We start from the raw sequence: 21020 nt of genomic DNA on the forward strand, positions 1-21020 counted from the left end.
ACTATATAAAAAACAGATAACCAACAATGACCTACTGTGTAGCACAGGGAACTACACTCAATATTTGGAAAAAGAATCTATAAAGGTATATATATATATAAAACTGAATCACTGTGCTGTATACCTGAAACTAACACAATATTGTAAATCAACTATACTTCAATAAAAAATAAAATAAAATACCACCCGCTAGCTTAAAAAAAATCACATCTCCTATCTAACCTATACAGCTACCCCATAGTAAAAGCCTTAGCTCTGTATATATTTCGACAGATTAAATTTCCTAAAAAATTTTTTTCCTGAGAATACTCCATAAATATTCTACATTTCTAATATTTGTATAGTCCTGAGAATATTCCATAAATATTCTATGTTTCTAATATTTTTATAGTCAGTTACAAGAATTACATCTACTGATAACTGTACTAAATAAGCACTTCTACAAATGTCAATTAACTCATTTAGCTATGACAGTCCTGGAAATGAGGAAGTCAAAAATACAAGCAAGCTGCAGGCTTTTCTCCAGGTCTTCTGACTTTACTATGAGTCCCCTTACACCAGACCACAGCTAGTTCTCTAGTACAAACATATAAATATGAAATGAGCCTTATATTTCACTAATGGTGCATACACTAGTGGTAAATAAGGTAAAATTTATAGAGATCTTAGAAAATCATGAGATTATTCACTGCTGCAATCACTTTTATTCTCTCTTCATAATGCTTAAAATAGTAAGGTAGGGGGAAATACAATGAACTGTTTCACTAAAAATAAAATACTTATCAATAAATTATCACTAAATAAATATTATGGCATATCTATCACAAGGAACTTTCAAAAGTTCCTTGTACTGAAATAGGACACTACATGGAGCAAAGTGTTAATTTTCTCACAAGTAGAAGAATGACATCCAAAAGACGGTCTCTGAACTGGCTATACCTTTCCTCCTTACCATCAGTGGAAGGGATAAACTAACCTCTCTATTAATCTATCGAGGAAGTGAAATCACTGCCAAAAACCATAATGTTGTTTTGTTTGTTTGTTTTGGGGTTTTCTTTTTTTTTTTTGGTATTTTATAAGTTTATTCTGAGGAAATAATTTTTTTAAGTGCTCAAAAATGTTTTTACGGGCTTCCCTGGTGGCGCAGTGGTTGAGAGTCCACCTGCCGATGCAGGGGACACGGGTTTGTGCCCTGGTCCGGGAAGATCCCACATGCCACGGAGTGGCTGGGCCCGTGAGCCATGGCCGCTAAGCCTGCGCGTCCGGAGCCTGTGCTCCACAACGGGAGAGGCCACAACAGTGAGAGGCCCGCGTACCGCAAAAAAAAAAAAAAAGTTTTTACAACTAATGTTGCAGCTTTTACGATACTGAAAAATTGTAAATGATGTAAAAATGTCATTGATGGGGTACTGGTCAAAGAAATGACAGTGAAACCAAGAACAGACTCTGATTTAGACACTGAAAATGATGAGGTGCATAGTGATTGACATGTTCACTCCAAAGCAGAGGGCAAGATCGTATTCAGTGCTGGGATTTAGTTGGGTAGTGTGGTCGATGGTGGAGCACACATGATCTTCCCTGCTTAAACCACCATCAGGGTGCAGACTTTTCTAGATGGTAGCAATAGTTTTGAGATTATGAAAAGTTCATCAGTTCCTATGGAAAATATTAAAAGCCTCTCCTTGGATGAGGCTATTGTATGTCACTGCTTGACTGTTGCAGACAAATGGATTTGAATTAAAAATACTACTTGAATTAAATTTAATTAAAGATAATTCAATTATGTTTGAATTAAAAATATTAAATATCCAATGGACAAGAAACGTCACCCCTCCCCCAAATATACTTAAATAGGTTTTAAAATATCCTCTATACTGTCTGTGATGTATAGTATTGGTTTTTAAAATATATACATAGGGCTTCCCTGGTGGCGCAGTGGTTGAGAGTCCGCCTGCCGATGCAGGGGACACAGGTTCGTTCCCCGGTCCGGGAGGATCCCACATGCCGCGGAGCGGCTGGGCCTGTGAGCCGTGGCTGCTGAGGCTGTGCGTCCAGAGCCTGTGCTCCGCGACGGGAGAGGCCACAACAGTGAGAGGCCCGCGTACGGCAAAAAAAAAAAAAAAAAAATATATATATATATATATATACATATACAGATACATACACACAAATATTTGAAAATGATTAAAGAAAATACCTCAGAATTCATTTCCTTATTAGTCATTTCTATCTCCTTTTGTTTGGCAAGGTGATTGGTCAGGATTCCATCTTGTAAAATTCTGGCATTCCGCTCTCGAGAAAGCTGCCTCTGAGTGTCATTTCGCTCTTCTACAACCTGGAGACACATTTCATGAGGTTTTTGGTCTCATACCATTAAAAAAAAAAAGTCAAAAGCTTAAGAGCAGAATTAAAAAAAAAACAAAAAACTGTTACAAGGAAGTAGCCTTTTTAAATAAACACAAGGATCTTTATCCCACATGAATAACTTACGATTTTAATTTAAATGACTGCTAAACTTATCACAGAGCAAAAATACAGGGAGATATAGTATTGTGAAAGAAAATCTTTTTACAAAGCATTTAACTAGTTCCATCACAGTCTCAAGGCAGTTTAGCCTGTATTTTAACATAAAAAAGCCAAAATTAACACATGGATTGGAATTAAGAATATTACTTTCAAATGGACCAAAAATGCCAATCATTATGTTAATCATTAAGCTCAATTTACCTTCCATTCCTCCATTCAGAAAACATACACAGAGCATGTATTAGAAGCTAAGAATGGCAAGAAATTAATAATTTAAGCTAAAAATGTCATAGTTCATATTTAGGATGAGATAACACTTTTTATTTGTTTTAAACCTAAATAATATATATTAAATCAAAGAGATATTACAAATAATACTGATGAAATACTGTTGGAAATTTGAAATTTTCACCAAAGATTAACTTACCTGATTCAGATTATTTCTCACAGTCCTCAGTTCCGTGTCTAGTGCTCTGAGATTGAGTTCAAGTTGTTGTTTCATTTCAACTTCTTTACTGTATTGCTCTTCTTTTCTTCTTAACTGCTCCCTAATTTTTTCATATAACATGTCAGCATTTCTTCTCTTCTCTTCTTCTTGTTTTAGGGTGAATCTGCAGTTAAATATGTTTACCTTAAAATGTGTTTTGTTAGAAAATAAAAAGTTCATTTTATGATCTGGCTCTTCGCCCGCTGATATACTATCCTAATGAAATTTCTGTTCTCCAGTTTTGTTTTCCTTTCTAGGTCTCATATTTTTAATTCCTCACTTCAATCTCTTCATAAAGATATATATACTTGAAAGGTAGCAATGAAAAAACATTCTGCCACTTAAGTAAGTTTTAGTCCAGAGTAACTCTGGTGAATAGTGTAGGAAAGAAATATTGAAATTATTCAGTGAAGTGAGGTCGAAAATTACCCTGTTTTCCACACTGTCATAATTACTCCTCCTTTAGGACAGAAAATTTAGTTACTAATTAAAAAGAGAAGCTGTTGTTTAGAAACAAGTTTATAAGTTGACTAGAAATAAAATTTCAACTTCATAAAATACTGCAGGTACCCCTAAATGACTTACAGTGCCAGATAAAATCTGCAGATGTCTTTTACAGAACATATATCTTCAGACACTGTAATCCAAGACTAGGCTAGGGAATCTAATATCTGTTGCCCCACACTTTTTATGTTTCTTCTTTTGCAACATTTTCAACTTGTTGATTATTATCTATTTAATAAGTCATTTTAAATCCCGTAAGGCAGGATCCATATTAATTAATTAAACAATAGAGAGTATTTTGTGCTTTCAGCACAACCTTTGAACTAATTTTATCTCTGTATGAAAGAGATATTGAATAAACTAATCAGTAATCACCTTCCATTTTTACCTTTTATTTCATCCATGCATATGTTAAGAATAAAACTGCATAAATTTTGTTTTGAGAAAAATGGCCGTTTCATACTTCTGTGGGTGGGAGTGTAAAGTAATATAAACTTTCTGGAGAACAATTTAGAAACATGGATCAAAGACCTTTTTTAAAAGTTCTCATACTTTAACCAAATAACACAATATTAAAGAATTTATTCAAAATAAATAATCATAAATGTAGAAATGAATTTATAGAAGAGATGTTCCTAGTTGCATTAAATATAATACAGAAAAATGAAAAACAACTGAAATTCAATTTGTTAAAAAAATAATGACTATAATTCAAAAAGACACAAGCACCCCAATGTTCATTGCAGCACTATTTACAATAGCCAGGTCATGGAAGCAACGTAAAATGCCCATCAACAGACGAATGGATAAAGATGTGGCACATATATACAATGGAATATTACTCAGCCATAAAAAGGAACGAAACTGGGTCATTTGTTGTGACGTGGATGGATCTAGAGACTGTCATACAGAGTGAGGTAAGTCAGAAAGAGAAAAACAAATATCGTAGATTAACACATATATGTGGAATCTAGAAAAATGGTACAGGTGAACTGGTTTGCAAGGCAGAAATAGAGACACAGATGTAGAGAACAAACGTATGGACACCAAGGGGGGAAAGCAGCAGGGTGGGATGAACTGGGAGCTTGGGATTGACATGTATACACTAATATGTATAAAATGGATAACTAATAAGAACCTGCTATATAAAAAAAATAAATAAAATTTTTAAAAAAAGAGAGATTACAAAAAAAATGAGGCTTCATATGGAGGACTTCTGTATAGCCATGAAAATGATGATTTGGAAATATATACATTAAATTATTAGTAGAAGTATCCACTGTTAAGAACTTGCTATATTATTTCCAAGAATTTCACACTCCACAACACTAATGAAGTTTTCTCCCCTGTAAAATCCCAGCAGGTAAGTTAGCAATTATAAAACTTCCCATAGTATTAAAGTAAATACACATCTGTAGTATTACAGTAAATAAAAACAGTTCAAGTATTTCTTTAAAACCAAGATGTTCAATACCTCAAGCTGCAGAGCTCTTGTTCCCACTCCACTTTTTGATGCTCTAACTGTGATTTTATTTCTTTTGTTTCTGATAGCTCCTTTTGTAGCCCACTAACCTTACTTTCCAGTTTTTTATTTTTTCCTGTAAGTAGTTCACAGTGATTTTTTTTAAGTTCTATTAATCTTTCATATGAAAGAACTGCATTCTGAATTTTCAATAAGCTAACAGAATCTGCATTAGGAAGAAAACAAAGATAGAAATAAAATATGAGTAATTTTTGTGTATAAAGCACTGTGCATTTTCACCTTAACTCATCCATACATTGAACAAATACATTTTTTTTTTTTTTTTGGCCATGCTGCACAGCATGCGGGATCTTAATTCCCTGACCAGGAGTTCAAGTGGTTAAATACACAATGCCCCAAAGAGGTGGAGGAAAGAGACAGAAAAAAAATATTTGAAGAAAAGAATGGCCAACAACTTTCTAGACTTAATGAAAACTACAATCTCACAGATCCAGGAGGATCTGGCAAGGAGAGAAGAAGTGGAAGTAAACTATTTTGTAATACTCTTATCCTATATATGACGTGGTACAATATTACTTGAAGGTGGACTGTGATAACCCTAAGTAAAATACTGTAAACCCTAAAGCAACCACTAAAATAGTGAAACAAAAGAGTTACAGTTAATAAACCAAAAAAACAAAAAAGAAATAAAACTACATCATAAAAATTACTCGATTAGTCTAAAAGATGGCAGAAAAAGAAGAGGGGAACAAAGAACAGATGGGATAAACAGAAATCAAACAGCATAATGACAGATTCAAACCTACTGCATCAATAATCACATTAAGTGAAAATGGTCTGAAAACCTCAATTAAAAAGCAGATTGTCAGGGACATCACTGGTGGCGCAGTGGTCAAGAATCCACCTGCCAACACAGGGCGCACAGGTTCGAGCCCTGGTCCTCCCACATGTCATGGAGTAACTAAACCCATGCGCCACAACTACTGAGCCCACATGCCACAATTACTGAAGCCCGTGGGCCTACAGCCTGTGCTCCACAGCAAGAGAAGCCACCGCAGTGATAAGCCTGCGCACCACAATGAAGAGTAGCCCCCACTCGCCGTAACTAGAGAAAGCCCATGTGCAGCAATGAAGACCCAACGCAGCCAAAAATAAATTAATTAATTAATTTTAAAGAAAAAGCAGATTGTCAGACTGGATCAAAAAGCAAGACCCAACTGTATGCCACCTACAAGAAATGCACTTTAAACACACAGACATAAATTTGTAATAAGGTTAGAAATAAGATATACCACACAACAAACAAACAAAAAAGATATACCACACTAACATGTGACAAAACAAAGCTAAGCTAGACTGGCTATATTGATACCAAACAAAGTAGACTTCAGAGCAAAAAACATTATCAGCAATAAACAAGGTCATTCATAATGATGAGTGTCAATTAATAAGAAGCATAACAACCCTAAACGTGTATGTGCCTAATAACTTCAAAATATATGAAGCAAAACTTGAGAGAACTGCAAAGAAAAATAGACAAATCCACAATTACAATCTGAGATTTCAACACCCCTCAATGAATAAGTGATAGAAAGAGCAGGCAGAAAATCAGCAAGGATACTGTAGGCTTGAACACCACCATTCTTTTCAAGTAGCCATGGAACACTTACCAAAAAAAGACTATATTCTGGGTTATAAAATAAAGGAGTAAGTCAAAAGGATTTAAGTCATACAAAGTATGTTCTCTGACCACAAAGCAATCAAACTGGAGATCAAGAACAAAAATATTTCTGGAAAATACTCCAATATTTGAAAACTAAATAACACACATCTAAATAACCCTTGGATTAAAGAGGTAATGAAAAGAGGAATTACAAAGTATTTTGAACTGAATAAAAATGAATACATAATATATTACAATTTGTGGAATACTGCTTACTTGCATGACAATTTATAGCACTGAATGTCTATATTAGAAAAGAAGGTCTCAAATCAATGACCTTGGCTTCCAACATAAAAATCCAGAAAAAGAGCAAATTAGGGGACTTCCCTGATGGTTCAGTGGTTAAGGATCTGCCTTCCAATCCAGGGGACGTGGGTTCGATTCCTGGTCGGGGAACTAAAACCCCACATGCCATGGGGCAACTAAGCCCGCCCGCTGCAACTATTGAACACGCAAGCCACAACTAGAGAGGCAGCATGCCGCAACTACAGAGCCCACACACGCTGGAGCCCACACCCCATCTGGAGTGTCACAAATACTGAGCCCACACGCCACAACTAGAGAGAGAAGCCCACACGCTGCAACGAAAGATCCCACGTGCCGCAACTAAGACCCAACGCAGCCAAAAATAAAATAAAATAAATAAATATTTTTTAAAAAAGAGCAAAGTAAACCCAAAGCAAGCAGAAGAAAGGAAATAAAAAACATCAAAGAAAAAATCAATGAGAAAAAACAAAACAAAACAAAAAAGACATGGAAAAATCAATGAGGGACTTCCCTGGTGGCACAATGGTTAAGAATCCACCTGCCAATGCAAGGGACATGGGTTTGATCCCTGGTCTGGGAAGATCCCACATGCCTCAGAGCAACTAAGCCTGTGTGCCAAAACTACTAAGCCTGCATTCTAGCGCCTGCAAGCCACAACTACTGAGCCCGCGTGCCACAACTACTGAAGCCCACGCACCTAGAACCCATGCTCCACAACAAGAGAAGCCACAGCAATGAGAAGCCTGCACACTGAACGAAGAGTAGCCCCCGCTCACCACAACTAGAGAAAGCCTGTACACAGCAACGAAGAACCAACAGAGCCAAAAATAAATAAATAAATAAATAAATATTTTAAAAATCAGTGAAACCAAATATATTCAGAAGATGAATAAAAGTGATAAACCTCTAGCCAGGCTGATAATGAAAAAAAAAGAGAGAGAGAAGGCACAAATTACCAATTTCACAGAAATGAGTAATGAGAAATTACTACAGATTCTATAGATATTAAAATACTGACAGTAATATTATGAACATTATGTAAATAAATTTGGCAACTCAGATGAAGTGGGTAAATTCCTTGAGAGAGGGAAATTACCAAAGCTCAATCAAGAAAGAACAAATAAACTAAATAGCCCTATATCTAAAAAAGAAACTAAAGTCCTAGTTAAAGACCTTCCCACAAAGAAAATTCCAGGCCCAAGTGGCTACACTAGTGAATTCTACCAAATATTACAACAGTATACACAAAAAGGCTTTATATTTATACCATGGTCCTACCTTTACACTCCATGCCAAGTTGCTCAATTAGCAACATGGAATTCTTATAATTAGAGTAAAGCATCTGGCAATCCTCAAAAGCTGTTTCAGATGACTGAGTTAAGTCATCAAGGTCATCCATAGAATCAATTTGCTCTTTGACCTACAAATAAAAAGTACTATTTCACAATGTCCCCAAAATATTTATAAAATATACTAAGTGTACAGAGATGATAAATATCTCTTTATTAAAGCAAAAACACAGATACTTTTTAAAAGAACAGATTTTTATCAAAGGGATAATTTAATCAACAGTGTTTCTAAATTATTTTTTCAAAGTAAATGTCTCTACAACAAAGGAAGATTTTTTATTTTTCCACTATACCTTTTACAAAGTAATTTTTTACTACAGGATAGTATTTTTTATAATTAATTTTTTACTCTACCTTGTTCTTTTCGTTAGATGTTTCCTTTGTAGCCCTAAAAAAACAAACAATTCTTTTCAGGCAAACATTAAATACTTAAAATACAAAGAATACCTAAACCTATTGTTTTTTACATAAAATCTTTGTATCGGTAATTAATTTTCTATAAAAGAGATTAAACAATAAATAGAAAGAGTAACATTAAAAGACAAAGAAAATATACCATAATAATATTAACAAAACATTAAATTAGATCAAGCTGACAATCAAAGGAAAAGGAAAAACATAATGTTACTTGAATTATTTGATAGGAAGAAATATACCAGGGTTTTCTGTTATTGTCATTTTCAATAAAAACTAACTTTATGGAACTAAAACCTATTTGGAAAGTATTAAGTCCTTATGTGAAAGAAACTCTTTTTTAATAATCATGATATTAGCTTTTTGAGGACTTACTATGTAACTGCTATGCATTATTATAAGCACCTTACATGTCTTAAAGGCATTTTAATCCTCACAACAATTCTGGGAGAGAGGTAAATACATTAGGTCCTTTACACAGGAAGAAATGGAGCACAGAAAGGCTAAGTAACTTGCCCAAGCCCCTACAGCAGATCAGCAGCAGACCCAGAATTCAAACCCAGGAAATCTGGCTTCAACACTTGTGTTTCACAATATGATGAGAAGGTAATATTTATTTTTAAGTGTTTTTAAGTAATATGATAGCAAATGAATATGTATTATTATTCCATGTCTAGTTATAACTATAAATAATAATTTCTGAATCTTACACATATTTTTTAAAAATAAAAAGGCTTTAGACCTAGGCAATATTGGAATTCTATTTTCAATAAAGATTTGCTTTTGTAAAGAAATTCATCAGCAGGCATTCATTCACCCATTCAGCTGTTTATTCATGCATTCAACATATACTTAGCGCACAATACGTGTTAATGACACTTTTAGTATAGGAAGCATGACTTTTGTAATTTAGAACTTTATAATCCAAAAGTAATAATCTGTGATAGATTGTTAATAGTTTTTTTTTCTATCGAATATAAACAAAATCTTACCCTTTTCCCTGGAATCTAAACCACTATGAAGTTAACATAATCTGTTTTAGAGTACCTCACAAAACCATAGCCACTCATGATGATACTGTCATCTAGAATTATCAAGGAATGATTAAATCCTATTCAGTATGGCCTAAATGTTTGTAAATTTATGATTATATAATTTTTAAAAATCTATGTATGATAGAATAATTTTTAAGTACTCATCTGCATATTCAATTATATAAGAATATTACACTTCAAAATCAATGAACAAGCCCTTACCATAAAACTATACGTGAATAGAAGTATTATGTACAATTAGTTTACTATAATATTTTAAAGATAATGTAATACAATCAATAAACTTTCTAATATTGGACATGCAAACAAGATTAAACGGAATAAATGCATCCTCTACTGGCTCATTTCCAACAGCATACAAACATACTCTAAAAACTCCCATCTTAACGTAAAAAGAAAAAGGAAACTCCCTTGAACTCCACATTCCTCTTCAGTTACCATCCAGTTCTCTATTGCCTTTCCCAGTAAATATTCCCTAAGGAGCCGTTTATACTTATTCACTACAGTCCAACTTCCATGGGGAATATTTATTGAAACTACTTCTGGTCAAAGCCACTTGTCCTCATCTTAACCTTTCAGCAGCGTTCATCTGGTATAGTTGAGAATTCTCTTGTCGTGGCCTGTACACTATATTATGCTGTTCTATTTCCAGAAAAAGTATTCAGTGCTAATATTTCTTGACCTAAAAATAAAGAATTTGTAGATTTTACCTGCCATCATCCTGATCTACTTCACTTAAACTGCTGTCATCATTCATGTGTAGCAGACCACCGATCAGTGAATCAGCCTTCTCAAACATTGGTGTAATCACACATTCTTTTGATGTCCAGTTTTCATTTTCATTTTTCTTTACTTCCTTCATATGCATGCCAGGACCGTTACTTTAAAAAATCCATAAAAAAGCCAATGTTTTCTAATAATTCTACTGATAAAGAATAAAAAAACCAATTTTTAAAAAAATTCCAACTCTTGGGGCTTCCCTGGTGGCGCAGTGGTTGAGAATCTGCCTGCCGATGCAGGGGACACGGGTTCGTGCCCCGGTCCGGAAGGATCCCACATGCCGCGGAGCGGCTGGGCCCCTGAGCCATGGCCGCTGAGCCTGCGCGTCCGGAGCCTGTGCTCTGCAACAGGAGAGGCCACAACAGTGGGAGGCCCGCGTACCACAAAAAAAAAAAAAAAAAAAAAAAAATTCCAGCTCTTACCCATCATAAGTCATTTATTAGTTCACAAAACAGTTATGAAGTACCAACCATATGCAAGCAAATACAAATTCTTGCTTCAAAGACAGATACACAATTATGATACATATGAAAGTTATAAGTGAACATAGGAAAGCTTTACAGAAGAGGTTAAATAAACAGAGGAGGTCATGAGGAAAAGAAAATGGAGAAAATCATTCTACTTGGTGATTAGAATGTGAGCACAAAGATCAGGCACATGGCATCTAGGTGTTTCCTAGGAACTTGGAAGGAAAAGTACAAAATACATGGAAGGAAGCAGAGAGATGAGTCTGGAAAGACATTCTGAAGAACCTCAAGTGCTACACTGAAAAGCTGAAGTTCACTGCCTAAAAGCAATGATTCTTAGACATGGGAGTAATAATTAGATTTCTACTATATTGTTTTGTTTTGATATACAATGTTTAACTTACATGATTTTTAAAAATAACATGAGGTACATGTAACATGAAAGAAGAACTCAAGGAAATATCTTGGGGGGAAAATTTACTTTTAAACACCCACATGTTGGGGTCACGTCAGCATCAGGGCTGAAAAATAGGTACCTCATAGTATCCCTCCACCACCAGCAACAATTTGGCATCTATCCATGGACAAAAGTGGCTTTGTGGGAGTTGCAGGATCCAGCACCATAAACCAAGGGATGTGGGAAGAGTCCTGCCCACCCAACTGGTAACAGACATACAGATCACATCCCTGCTGTGGACCCTGCATGGCCCATGAACTGGCTCCAGCCACTCTTAACAACGTCCAGGGAACCCCTGGAAAACACTGTCTTAGACAATCACCCACAGACGAGAGAGCCTTTGTGGAAATCCAGGTTTCCAGCAGAGAAGTGCCAGCATACCACTGGAACAAAAAAATGCAAGTTGGGGTACACTGGAGAGGGCAGTTATTAAAGACTGGAAGAGGTGACTGCTACTTCAAATGCAAAGACAGCAATGCAAAACTTCAAGTAACATAAAAAAAATCAAGAAAACATGACACTACCAAAAGATCACAATAATCTTCCAGTAACAAATCCCAAAGACATGGAGGTCTGCAATCTACCTGATAGAGAATTCAAAATAGTAGTTTTAAGGAAACTCAGTGAGCTACAAGAAAACACAGAAAGACAACCCAACAAAATCAGGAAAGTAATACACAAACAAGATGAGGAGTTTAACAAAGAGACAGAAATAATAAAAAAGAACCAAATGGAAATTCTGGAGCTGAAGAATACAATGAATGAAAGGAAAAATGCGATAAAGAACACTGACAGCAGAATGGATCAAACAGAAGAGAGAATCTGTGAGTTAAGAGACAGGAGCTTTGAAATTTTCCAATTAGAGAAGAATAAAGGAAAAAGAATGAAAAAGTGGGAAGAAAGCCTACATGAATTACCAGATACTATCAAAAGAAATAATTCATAAATCATTGCAGTTCCAGAAAGAGAAGATAGGGAGAAGGTGGCAGAAAGCTTATTTAAAGAAAAAATGGTTGAGAACTTCCTAAACCTGGGGAGAGATTTGGATATCCAAGTTCCTAAAGCTTATAGGTCACCAAACAAACTCAACTTAAAGAAATCCTCACCAGGAGACATTATAATAAAAATGTCAAAACTCAAAGACAAAGAGAGAGTCTTAAAAGCAGCAAAAGTAAAGTGGCTTGTAAATTATAAGGGAGTCCCCATAAGTCTATCAACGGATTTCAAGAGAGTAGGACGACATATTCAAAGTGCTAAAAGAAAAAAACTGCCAACCAAGAATACTCTATCCAGAAAAGTTGTCTTTCAGAAATGAAGGAAAGATAAAGACTTTCCCAAACAAAGCAAAGCTGAGGGAGGTCATCACCACTAGACCTGCCTCACAAGAAATGCTGAAAGGAGTCTTCAAGCTCTAATCAAAGGACGCTAATTAGTAACACAAAATATATTTAAATATACAACACACTGGTAAAGGTAAGTATACAGTCAAATCCAGAATACTCTAATACTGTAATACGGTGGTGTGTTAACCAATTAAGTCTAGTATTAAGGCTAAAGGACAAGAGTATTAGAAATAACTATAACCCTAGTAAAATATAAAATTTGTTAATCATGAACATTAGCTCAAATGAGAACTTGTTTTATAGTAAAATAACAATTATCTATTGTTAAATACTGACATAGGCTTACCTATCAGAATCTTCATTCTCCATGGTAGGAAACTGTTGGTTATTAGTTTTTCTGCTCTTTCTCTGTTGAATTAATCCACTGTCATCAGCATCATATATGTTTTCTGATACTTCCATTTCACTACTTTTGTGCTTATTCTTTTCTTCTTCAACCTTTAATGATTAAAGTTTGACACTACATATAATTGTTATTACCTTATTCATTATAAAGACCTTTTCATTTTCATTAATTATTTGACTCAGAGTTTGCCCCAGTTTTAAGCAATAAAAATAGTTTTGTGCTTACTTTAATTTTTTTTAATTACAAGTCATTGAAATTTTTGTAAATTCTGCTTTCTGTTTGAGGAAAAGAAATAAAGTTTTAAAAATTTCAAAAAGGGCTTTTTAATGTGTGCAGCTATTCACATCCACTCTTCCCCGTCTGATGGCAGAGATAGAGAAATAAAGAGACAAAGACACAAAATTTGTCCTCTTCGGTCTTTACCACCTGGATTTTGCATTAAACAGCCAAATTTAGAGAATGTGACACCTTGGTGCTTCAGTAACAAAAAGGAAACATTCTTCTTTTTGCACTGAAGCTATTCTTCCCCCACTGCCTTTTACAATTCTTTTTCCATTTGGATCCTGGGAATATCAAAAAAGTGACAGTGTTCACTAAAATATATGAACCAAAGTTTACCAAAAAACAGGAGTAGAGTGAAATTAATGAATTGTTAGTTAGTGTGGAATTCTGGAAAATGAGTAATGCCTCCTAATTTCACATTCAATAACCATGAAATTTTATAGCTTAAGGGTATAGAAGTAATTATCTACTTTAGCCCCACTATCTACCAATAATGGGAATAAAACCAAGAAAGGTTCAATGATTTGTCCAAAGCCCCTAAAGTGGCATTTCCTAGCATTTCATGGCACCAAAAGAGATGATACAATTCTGTAACCCTGATTCTGATAAATTACCAAATGAATTCATCAAATTAATCAGATAAGTTAAAAGTGTGACTTTGGCAAAGTAATTTAATGCCTCAGTTGGGGGTAGGGCTCATCTCTTTTTCTTTTAAAGGAGAATATCTAGATTTTTGTCTATCTTTAAAACTCAGTCAATGCACCTCTTACACAAAAGAGCAAACAAACAAATTTAAAAATCTATTACTGGAAGGAAAAAAAGACTCACCGCACGTCAAAACTCAGTTTTCTCCTTTGGAGAAAAATACTGAATTTTTTTGCTGAGGGTTTATACTACCTATATGATAAAATCATACATGTCAAAACTTACCACATTTTATTAAACAACATAATGTAAAGGTCTGACTCAACAGAAACATCTGAGAGTGGTGATTAAAGAATATGTGGGAGTACATGTATTTGTTATTAAAAATATCTTAAAGTGGCCATGTTGGAATTCTAAGTGCCAAGGGATTGAGTAAAGCAGAGAAGATCGCACACACTAAAGCACAATAAAGAGATTAGTTTAGCAGGAATACGTGTTTATGTCCCTTCTTTCAGTCATGCTTCCTTCCCATACTATAGAAGTGTAATTTATATTTAAAAGCCAATAGATTTTTAAAAACCCAAAACCCTAGCTTATTATATTTCTTAAGCAATTTCCTTTGTGCTTATTCTGGCTCAGAAGGTCACATGGTATGTAGCTAAATTAGTTTCCCAGTCCATATGAAAGACTGACAGAGAGAGACTTAGGTTGATTAAGGAACAAAAGCCATGAAAATAGTTTCCTATTATTTAGATGGCAGAAGTAATCTATTTCTACACAATTACCTATTTAGCTGACCCCATTTTATTAATAAGTGGAAAATCAGAATGGATCAGATCATTGATAAAGAGAAAGAACAAAGTAGCAGCAAATGAACCTCTACCTCTTTTTGAAGTTGAATTTTCTCTTTTTCCAAAGCCAGGAACTGTACTTGTAACATGCCTATCTCATTCTTAAACCTTTGCATATCTTGCTGTAATTCTTCATTTAGATACACTTTGGATGTTCTGTTACTATTCAGTGGAGAAGAACTCCCATTTTCTAATTCAGGTTCCATGCTTTTATAGTTATTAGCACTGCAATTATCTGCAAGCAATGGCTTCTGGAACCAGTCTTGTATTGGTTTGGTTTTCTTATAAGTATTTGTAACAGCAGAAATATCACGACTTTTTATTTGAATCATGTGTCTCATTTCATTGGAGCGGGCAAGCCATAAATCAAAAAGTCTTTTGGGATCACTAGACTGAGGCATACATCCGGTGTCTAATTTCCAATTAGTGTTATTTTGGTTCATATTTTGTACCATTTGCATATCAAACTCTTGGTCTTCTTGCACTTCAAATGTAACTACTGGGTCCCTTACTTTTTTATTTTTTGTATCATTATAAAAACTCTCCTCATTTTTGTTAAAAACATGTTCAGTGTCTGGTTTATCACTTTCATAGTCTAATTTATTTTCATTTAAATAAAGCTGTGAAGATGATGGGCAAGCATGTCCCCAGTACCCAGAGGTTAAATAAGATGGAAAAACATTTTCAAGACTGGGTTCTTTTTGTTCAGGAAATGCTTGGAATGCTAGAGATACAGATACTCCAAATGCATCTTTTGCCTCACAGTCAGGTATATTATTTGTCAAATTAGAAGGTATTTCCTTTATGTTTGCTCCTTCTTTAGGGGTATCATGTAGTGGCTCTTCCTCAGGACAAACAGTAATTTTGTATTTTTCAAAAATTTCACCAAACTTCTGCTTTAACTCATTTGTGATGAGTTTTAAGTTATTTTTCCACTCTAATTTGCCTTGTTTGGTCCACATTTCCTCATACTTTTGTACACAAGGAAGTCCTGAACATACAGATATGTCCTCTCTATCACATTCATTATTCATTTCTGGTTCTTGAGGCATTTTTTGCAGATGCAAAAGCGGAAGATTAATTGGCTTGATTTGATTTTCAGATGTCTTTTCTGTCAGGGTACATGTTTGTAAAATAACTTTATCCTTAAGTAATCAAGTATGGACAAAGAAAAATTAGAGAATAATTAAAATTCAACCGTTAAACTTCTTAATCTATGTTTAGCTACTCACAAATCACTGGATTACAACTAAGAAGTGAAAAATAACTTGCCTTCGCCTAAAACAGGAGAAAAACATGAACTCACAAACCCAATTTTGTCACTGTTTGTTTGAACTAAATAATTCATATATGTTAAATCTACCAAAAATGAATTAGGAGATGATTTTTAATGTTACAAAGGCTTCCTTACTTAAAAATATTTCACCTCCCTGTACCTTAAAGAGTCCCTATGTGCACATAAGGATTTTTTTTTAAGGACTAGTAACTGGAGAAGAGACAAACCTTAAATTACTAGGAGCCAAAATCAATTAACATCAATCAGAAAGAGGAACAAATTCCTAAATTTTAATGCAAATTATATACTATGATAGTATTATATATTGATATAATACCTGCTTTCATTCAGTCATATTTCATTCTAATATCCACTAATGAAATTGGATAAAACATTGTTTAATAATATTTACTGGTTTCCTACCCTGAAATGAAATAATTTAGAAAGTTATTGTTTGTACCCTAACAACAAAGGTCCAATTCTGGAAGGTCTGATTCCTTAATAAGCAATTGGGTTGATTGTATGACCCCTTCTCTCCCTGAATGTAGATCCTTAGGTCGATTACATAGAGGTCACAAGACAGAATAAATCTTTAATCTTGGCATTAGTGACTGGCAATTTGAAACTGCAAATTTTGAACAGCTGGGAATCATTTCTCCTTCCATGAATCTAACTCATGGACCATCATTGATATATTGTTCATAATTTCAACTGCTTAATCATACGATTCAGTATTTGATTATCACCTTCTTTATCATGTAAGGAAGAAGCAAACAATATTCAGGAAATTTTTTTGCCTCAATTCCAAGGACAAAATTTAACTATAAATTATAATAGATTCTAACAATATTTTAAGCTTTGTAATTAAAGCACTATAAAAACGAAATATTAAATTATTATCTATTGATTCTAAGAGGTTAATTTTGAAAGGTAATTTCATTTGAACTCTGGTATGTCGTTAAAGCATAGAAAACAATATTGAGCCAGAAATTTACATTTACATTTTTACATACCTGTGAGTGGTTATTTTCACTTCCATCAAGCCTTTCTTGTGCTTCCTCCGATGTTATTTCTAAGCCTAGTTCTGCTGACAAATCTATATGTTTAGTTAAAATTAACTATTTAGAACAGTTAGATAAAAGACATAATCTTTATAAAATTAGATTTTAAAGCATTTATCAAATGACAAGTTAAATTAAGCTTAATCTTTAGCTGAATATTTACTTCTTTAAGAAATACTTCTAATTACCTAAAACTTCAACAAACCATCTGGGAAATACCAGATGTCACCATGTTACAGGCACACAAACATCTCAAAGATTCATTTACAAATTCATCCACCAAACATCAATGAACAGAACAATCAAAAACCAAACAAAATTTAAAAATACAGGACAAACATATAAAGTCACAATATACTCTGTTCTCTACTTCATAATAGTACCGATTTAACAACACACCAAGCTTCAACTGCAACGTTATTCATGGTTTCCAAAATTACTGTCACTTTTCATGCTTTTATCAGTTCCTTAATCTGAAATGCTTTCCTCTACTCTTCTGACAAATTTCTTTTCATCTTTTAAGACCCAGCCTGCTTTGTGAACTCCTCCTTGATTACAGCTCTCTTTCCCCAAATAGGTATCTCTTTCCTAGTAGCTACCTTAGTACTTTATAGATTTTTCTAGTGTATCTTCATCACCTGAACTGTAAATTATTTCTTCACGACTATCCTCTTTGCTCCTAGACTGTAGAGAACAATCTCTTGAAATCATCTTTATATACACAGTCTTTATTTATTTTACTCAATAATTATTTACTGAGTTCCTGCTCAGTACTAAACATTGCAGTTTAAAGAAGAATGTAGATAAAAGGTGTCAGGGATGGCTTTTCTAGAGATAATGCCTGAGCTGAGACTTACATAGTGAGGTCAGTCAGATTCAGGGGAACAGAGGACAGGAAAGGGAGAGAGCATGGAAAGCTGTAGCAAGACAGGGAGAGAAGCATACATAAAACAGGGTGAATATTTGTCTAAAATACAGGGATAGATGAGAGAGCATCACCAGCAGTTCAGAATTCCAGAGCAAAGGACAGACAGAAAGGGCTAGAGAGGGAGAGTCAGGTAGAAGTTAGATTATGAAAGCCTCGTGTCATTCTAAGATGGCTGAACATTAATATGCTTTAAAGAGTGGTTCACGATCACTGGTGCATTTGAGATAGATCACTCTAAATGCTGCGGGAGGGATGAATTTGAAGGCCATACAAATAAATAGAGGGAGACGAATTTGATGGCATTATAATGCAAAAAAAAGATGATGCAGGCCTACACTGAGGGACTGTTTCCAGAAATATTTAAGATATAAAATTACCAGGACCCAGCATAGAATAAATCTTTATTAAATAAATAAATGCACGAATCCTGGGTCCCTCAAGAACTAGACTCTGCTTATTACTTTAAAAGGTATCAACTGAGAAGAGAAATGATCTGCATGAACTGTTTTAAGTTGCTTGTATTTAGTTTCCAGTTTTCCTGTTTCACATCTTCCTGTGTTGAGGGGGCTCGTGTAGGTGTTTCATTTGAATTCGTGCTTCTTGGACCTACCAAGCTCATGGAGAAATGAGAGCACACAAGTCACTTGTATAGATAAAAAAAACTTTGAGTTTATAGCTTGTAGTCACTACTCTAGGAGATAACTGAGAATCTTTTGTAAATGTAACATTAATTCTACAGGTAAGGAAAGACAAGAAGATAAAACTATAGGACTGGAAAAAGAAAACAGTGTATGATTTATTACTATAGCCCTGATCATATGACGGATCAAGGGCACTAAATTAATTGGTATTTATGTAGAACATATATTAGGTGTGGCTAGTCAATAGACTGGGCATCCTAGTAGAATTAGAATTGATTTTCCATATACTATTTTTAAATGATCAGCACTCCTTAAAACCAATATCCCTTGTGAACTATTAATTCATTAAAAATAATAAGTTGATATACTATGTGGACACAGCTAAGAAGGAGGGACTATGTAGCAATCCCCAATGACTCCCATTACCGCTGGGAAAGCCAATTCTAAAATATATAAACTCATAGAAAATACAAGAAATAGTTTAGTGTTTGGTTTTGGAGGTGCTTTTTTAGTTACATTGAATATAGTTATAACTAATACAAATGAATTCAGAGCTAAACAAAAATAAAGCCAAAAAAACTACACTTTGAGAAAGGAATCTTGAGATGTCTACCTAGGTTTCCCAACTAGTCCCCAAATTCTAAATATAATCCTGCTACCCACTCTCAGGTGTACGCTAAATACTAGCCTAACGAACTTATTCTCTCTCCTAATTCTGTTTGTTATTTATTATGTTGCTTTGGTCAGAGGAAGAATGCAAACGTCTTGCTAAAAGACGTTTGGCTGCAGGTTGAATAAAAGGAGTAAACACAAAGCAGATTTTGCCACAAAATGATTTTGGAAACATCAGGATTATGGTGAAGCCATGCTGAGGTGGCCTACGGTTGAGTGCTCTGTGCTTATTTATTACCTTGTTTGCTTTCTCTGTTTTCTGGCAGTTGTGACTCACACAGGTCATGGAGCGTGTAATTCCCTAACAGAAACACCGCTCCGATATTAATCTTTTCTTTATCTATTAAGGTCATCTGTCCAAATTCTGTGGCTGCTGACTGATTTTTGGTCATTGATTGTGACACAAATGGATATTTATCATCAACTTTCAAATGCCCGGCTCTCTGACAAGTCTCATTATTGAGCGTCAAACTAGCAGAATCCCAATCTGAAAAATCTGAAAACAAAGTTTCCATTTATTAGAATGTGAATACTAATACAAATTTGACTAACCTGAACAAATTCTTTCTTCAGAGAAGCAGTCCCATGTCCTCCTCTCCCCCCAAACACACTACTCCTTCATGGCTTATTGTATCTTACATGTCATTGCCATTCATATAGATATGTTAACTACTGCCTCTCATTTTTTCTACTTTTTTTTTTTTTTTGCCATACGCGGGCCTCTCACTGTTGTGGCCTCTCCCGATGCAGACCACAGGCTCCGGACGTGCAGGCTCAGCGGCCAAATCACAGGCCTAGCCGCTCCACGGCATGTGGGATCTTCCCAGACCGGGGCGCGAACCCATGTCCCCTGTATCGGCAGGTGGACTCTCAACCACTGCACCACCAGGGAAGCCTCTCATTTTTTCTACTTTTTAATTTTCTAGTATTACTTACTTTGATTCACCCATCAATCTCTATTATATATTCTGTATACCATAAGAACTTTATTAATAATTATGTTTCTTCAACATATGAATTTTTTCATTAACAAAATTATGTCTAACCATTTATTTTATGTTTAAATATGCATGACAGTATTGTGTGTTCCAGAGACATGGGTTTTAAAAAATCTTTTAATGAATGGTACTACTTTAATTACAATGAGATGGACTTTCCTCAATGTACCAATGTATCTTTAGAAATCATTTTTTAAGCCTTGGATAAATATCATAAATTTACAAAAGAAATGATAGCCTTGAGTGACTAATTGTTTCCAGGTAAAAATAGGATAAGTCTAGGTCCACACTAGATCAAAAGAGCATACAGTGCCATGAGACAGGAAATGAATACATAACAAAAATATTTTTCTTTTTTTAAAGAAAGTAAAATTGTCAGATTTAAATTTCTTAAGACAAATCAGA

General features: G+C 34.5%; 1 protein-coding gene across 1 annotated transcript in view; it reads right to left on the bottom strand.

The window, feature by feature from the left end:
- ANKRD26 (ankyrin repeat domain containing 26) overlaps nt 1-21020 on the bottom strand; it is an 88641-nt gene that overhangs the window by 26108 nt on the left and 41513 nt on the right. The window contains exons 16-23 of the mRNA XM_065871914.1: nt 17329-17402; nt 13202-13353; nt 10519-10689; nt 8694-8727; nt 8269-8410; nt 4992-5205; nt 2954-3137; nt 2198-2335 (exon numbers count right to left, since the gene is read on the bottom strand). Of these exons, the coding sequence (XP_065727986.1) occupies nt 2198-2335; nt 2954-3137; nt 4992-5205; nt 8269-8410; nt 8694-8727; nt 10519-10689; nt 13202-13353; nt 17329-17402 (1109 nt within the window). The remainder of the gene's footprint in view (nt 1-2197; nt 2336-2953; nt 3138-4991; nt 5206-8268; nt 8411-8693; nt 8728-10518; nt 10690-13201; nt 13354-17328; nt 17403-21020) is intronic.

This window comes from Phocoena phocoena, chromosome 2 (genome assembly GCF_963924675.1).
Source record: "Phocoena phocoena chromosome 2, mPhoPho1.1, whole genome shotgun sequence".
Taxonomy (NCBI): domain Eukaryota; kingdom Metazoa; phylum Chordata; class Mammalia; order Artiodactyla; family Phocoenidae; genus Phocoena; species Phocoena phocoena.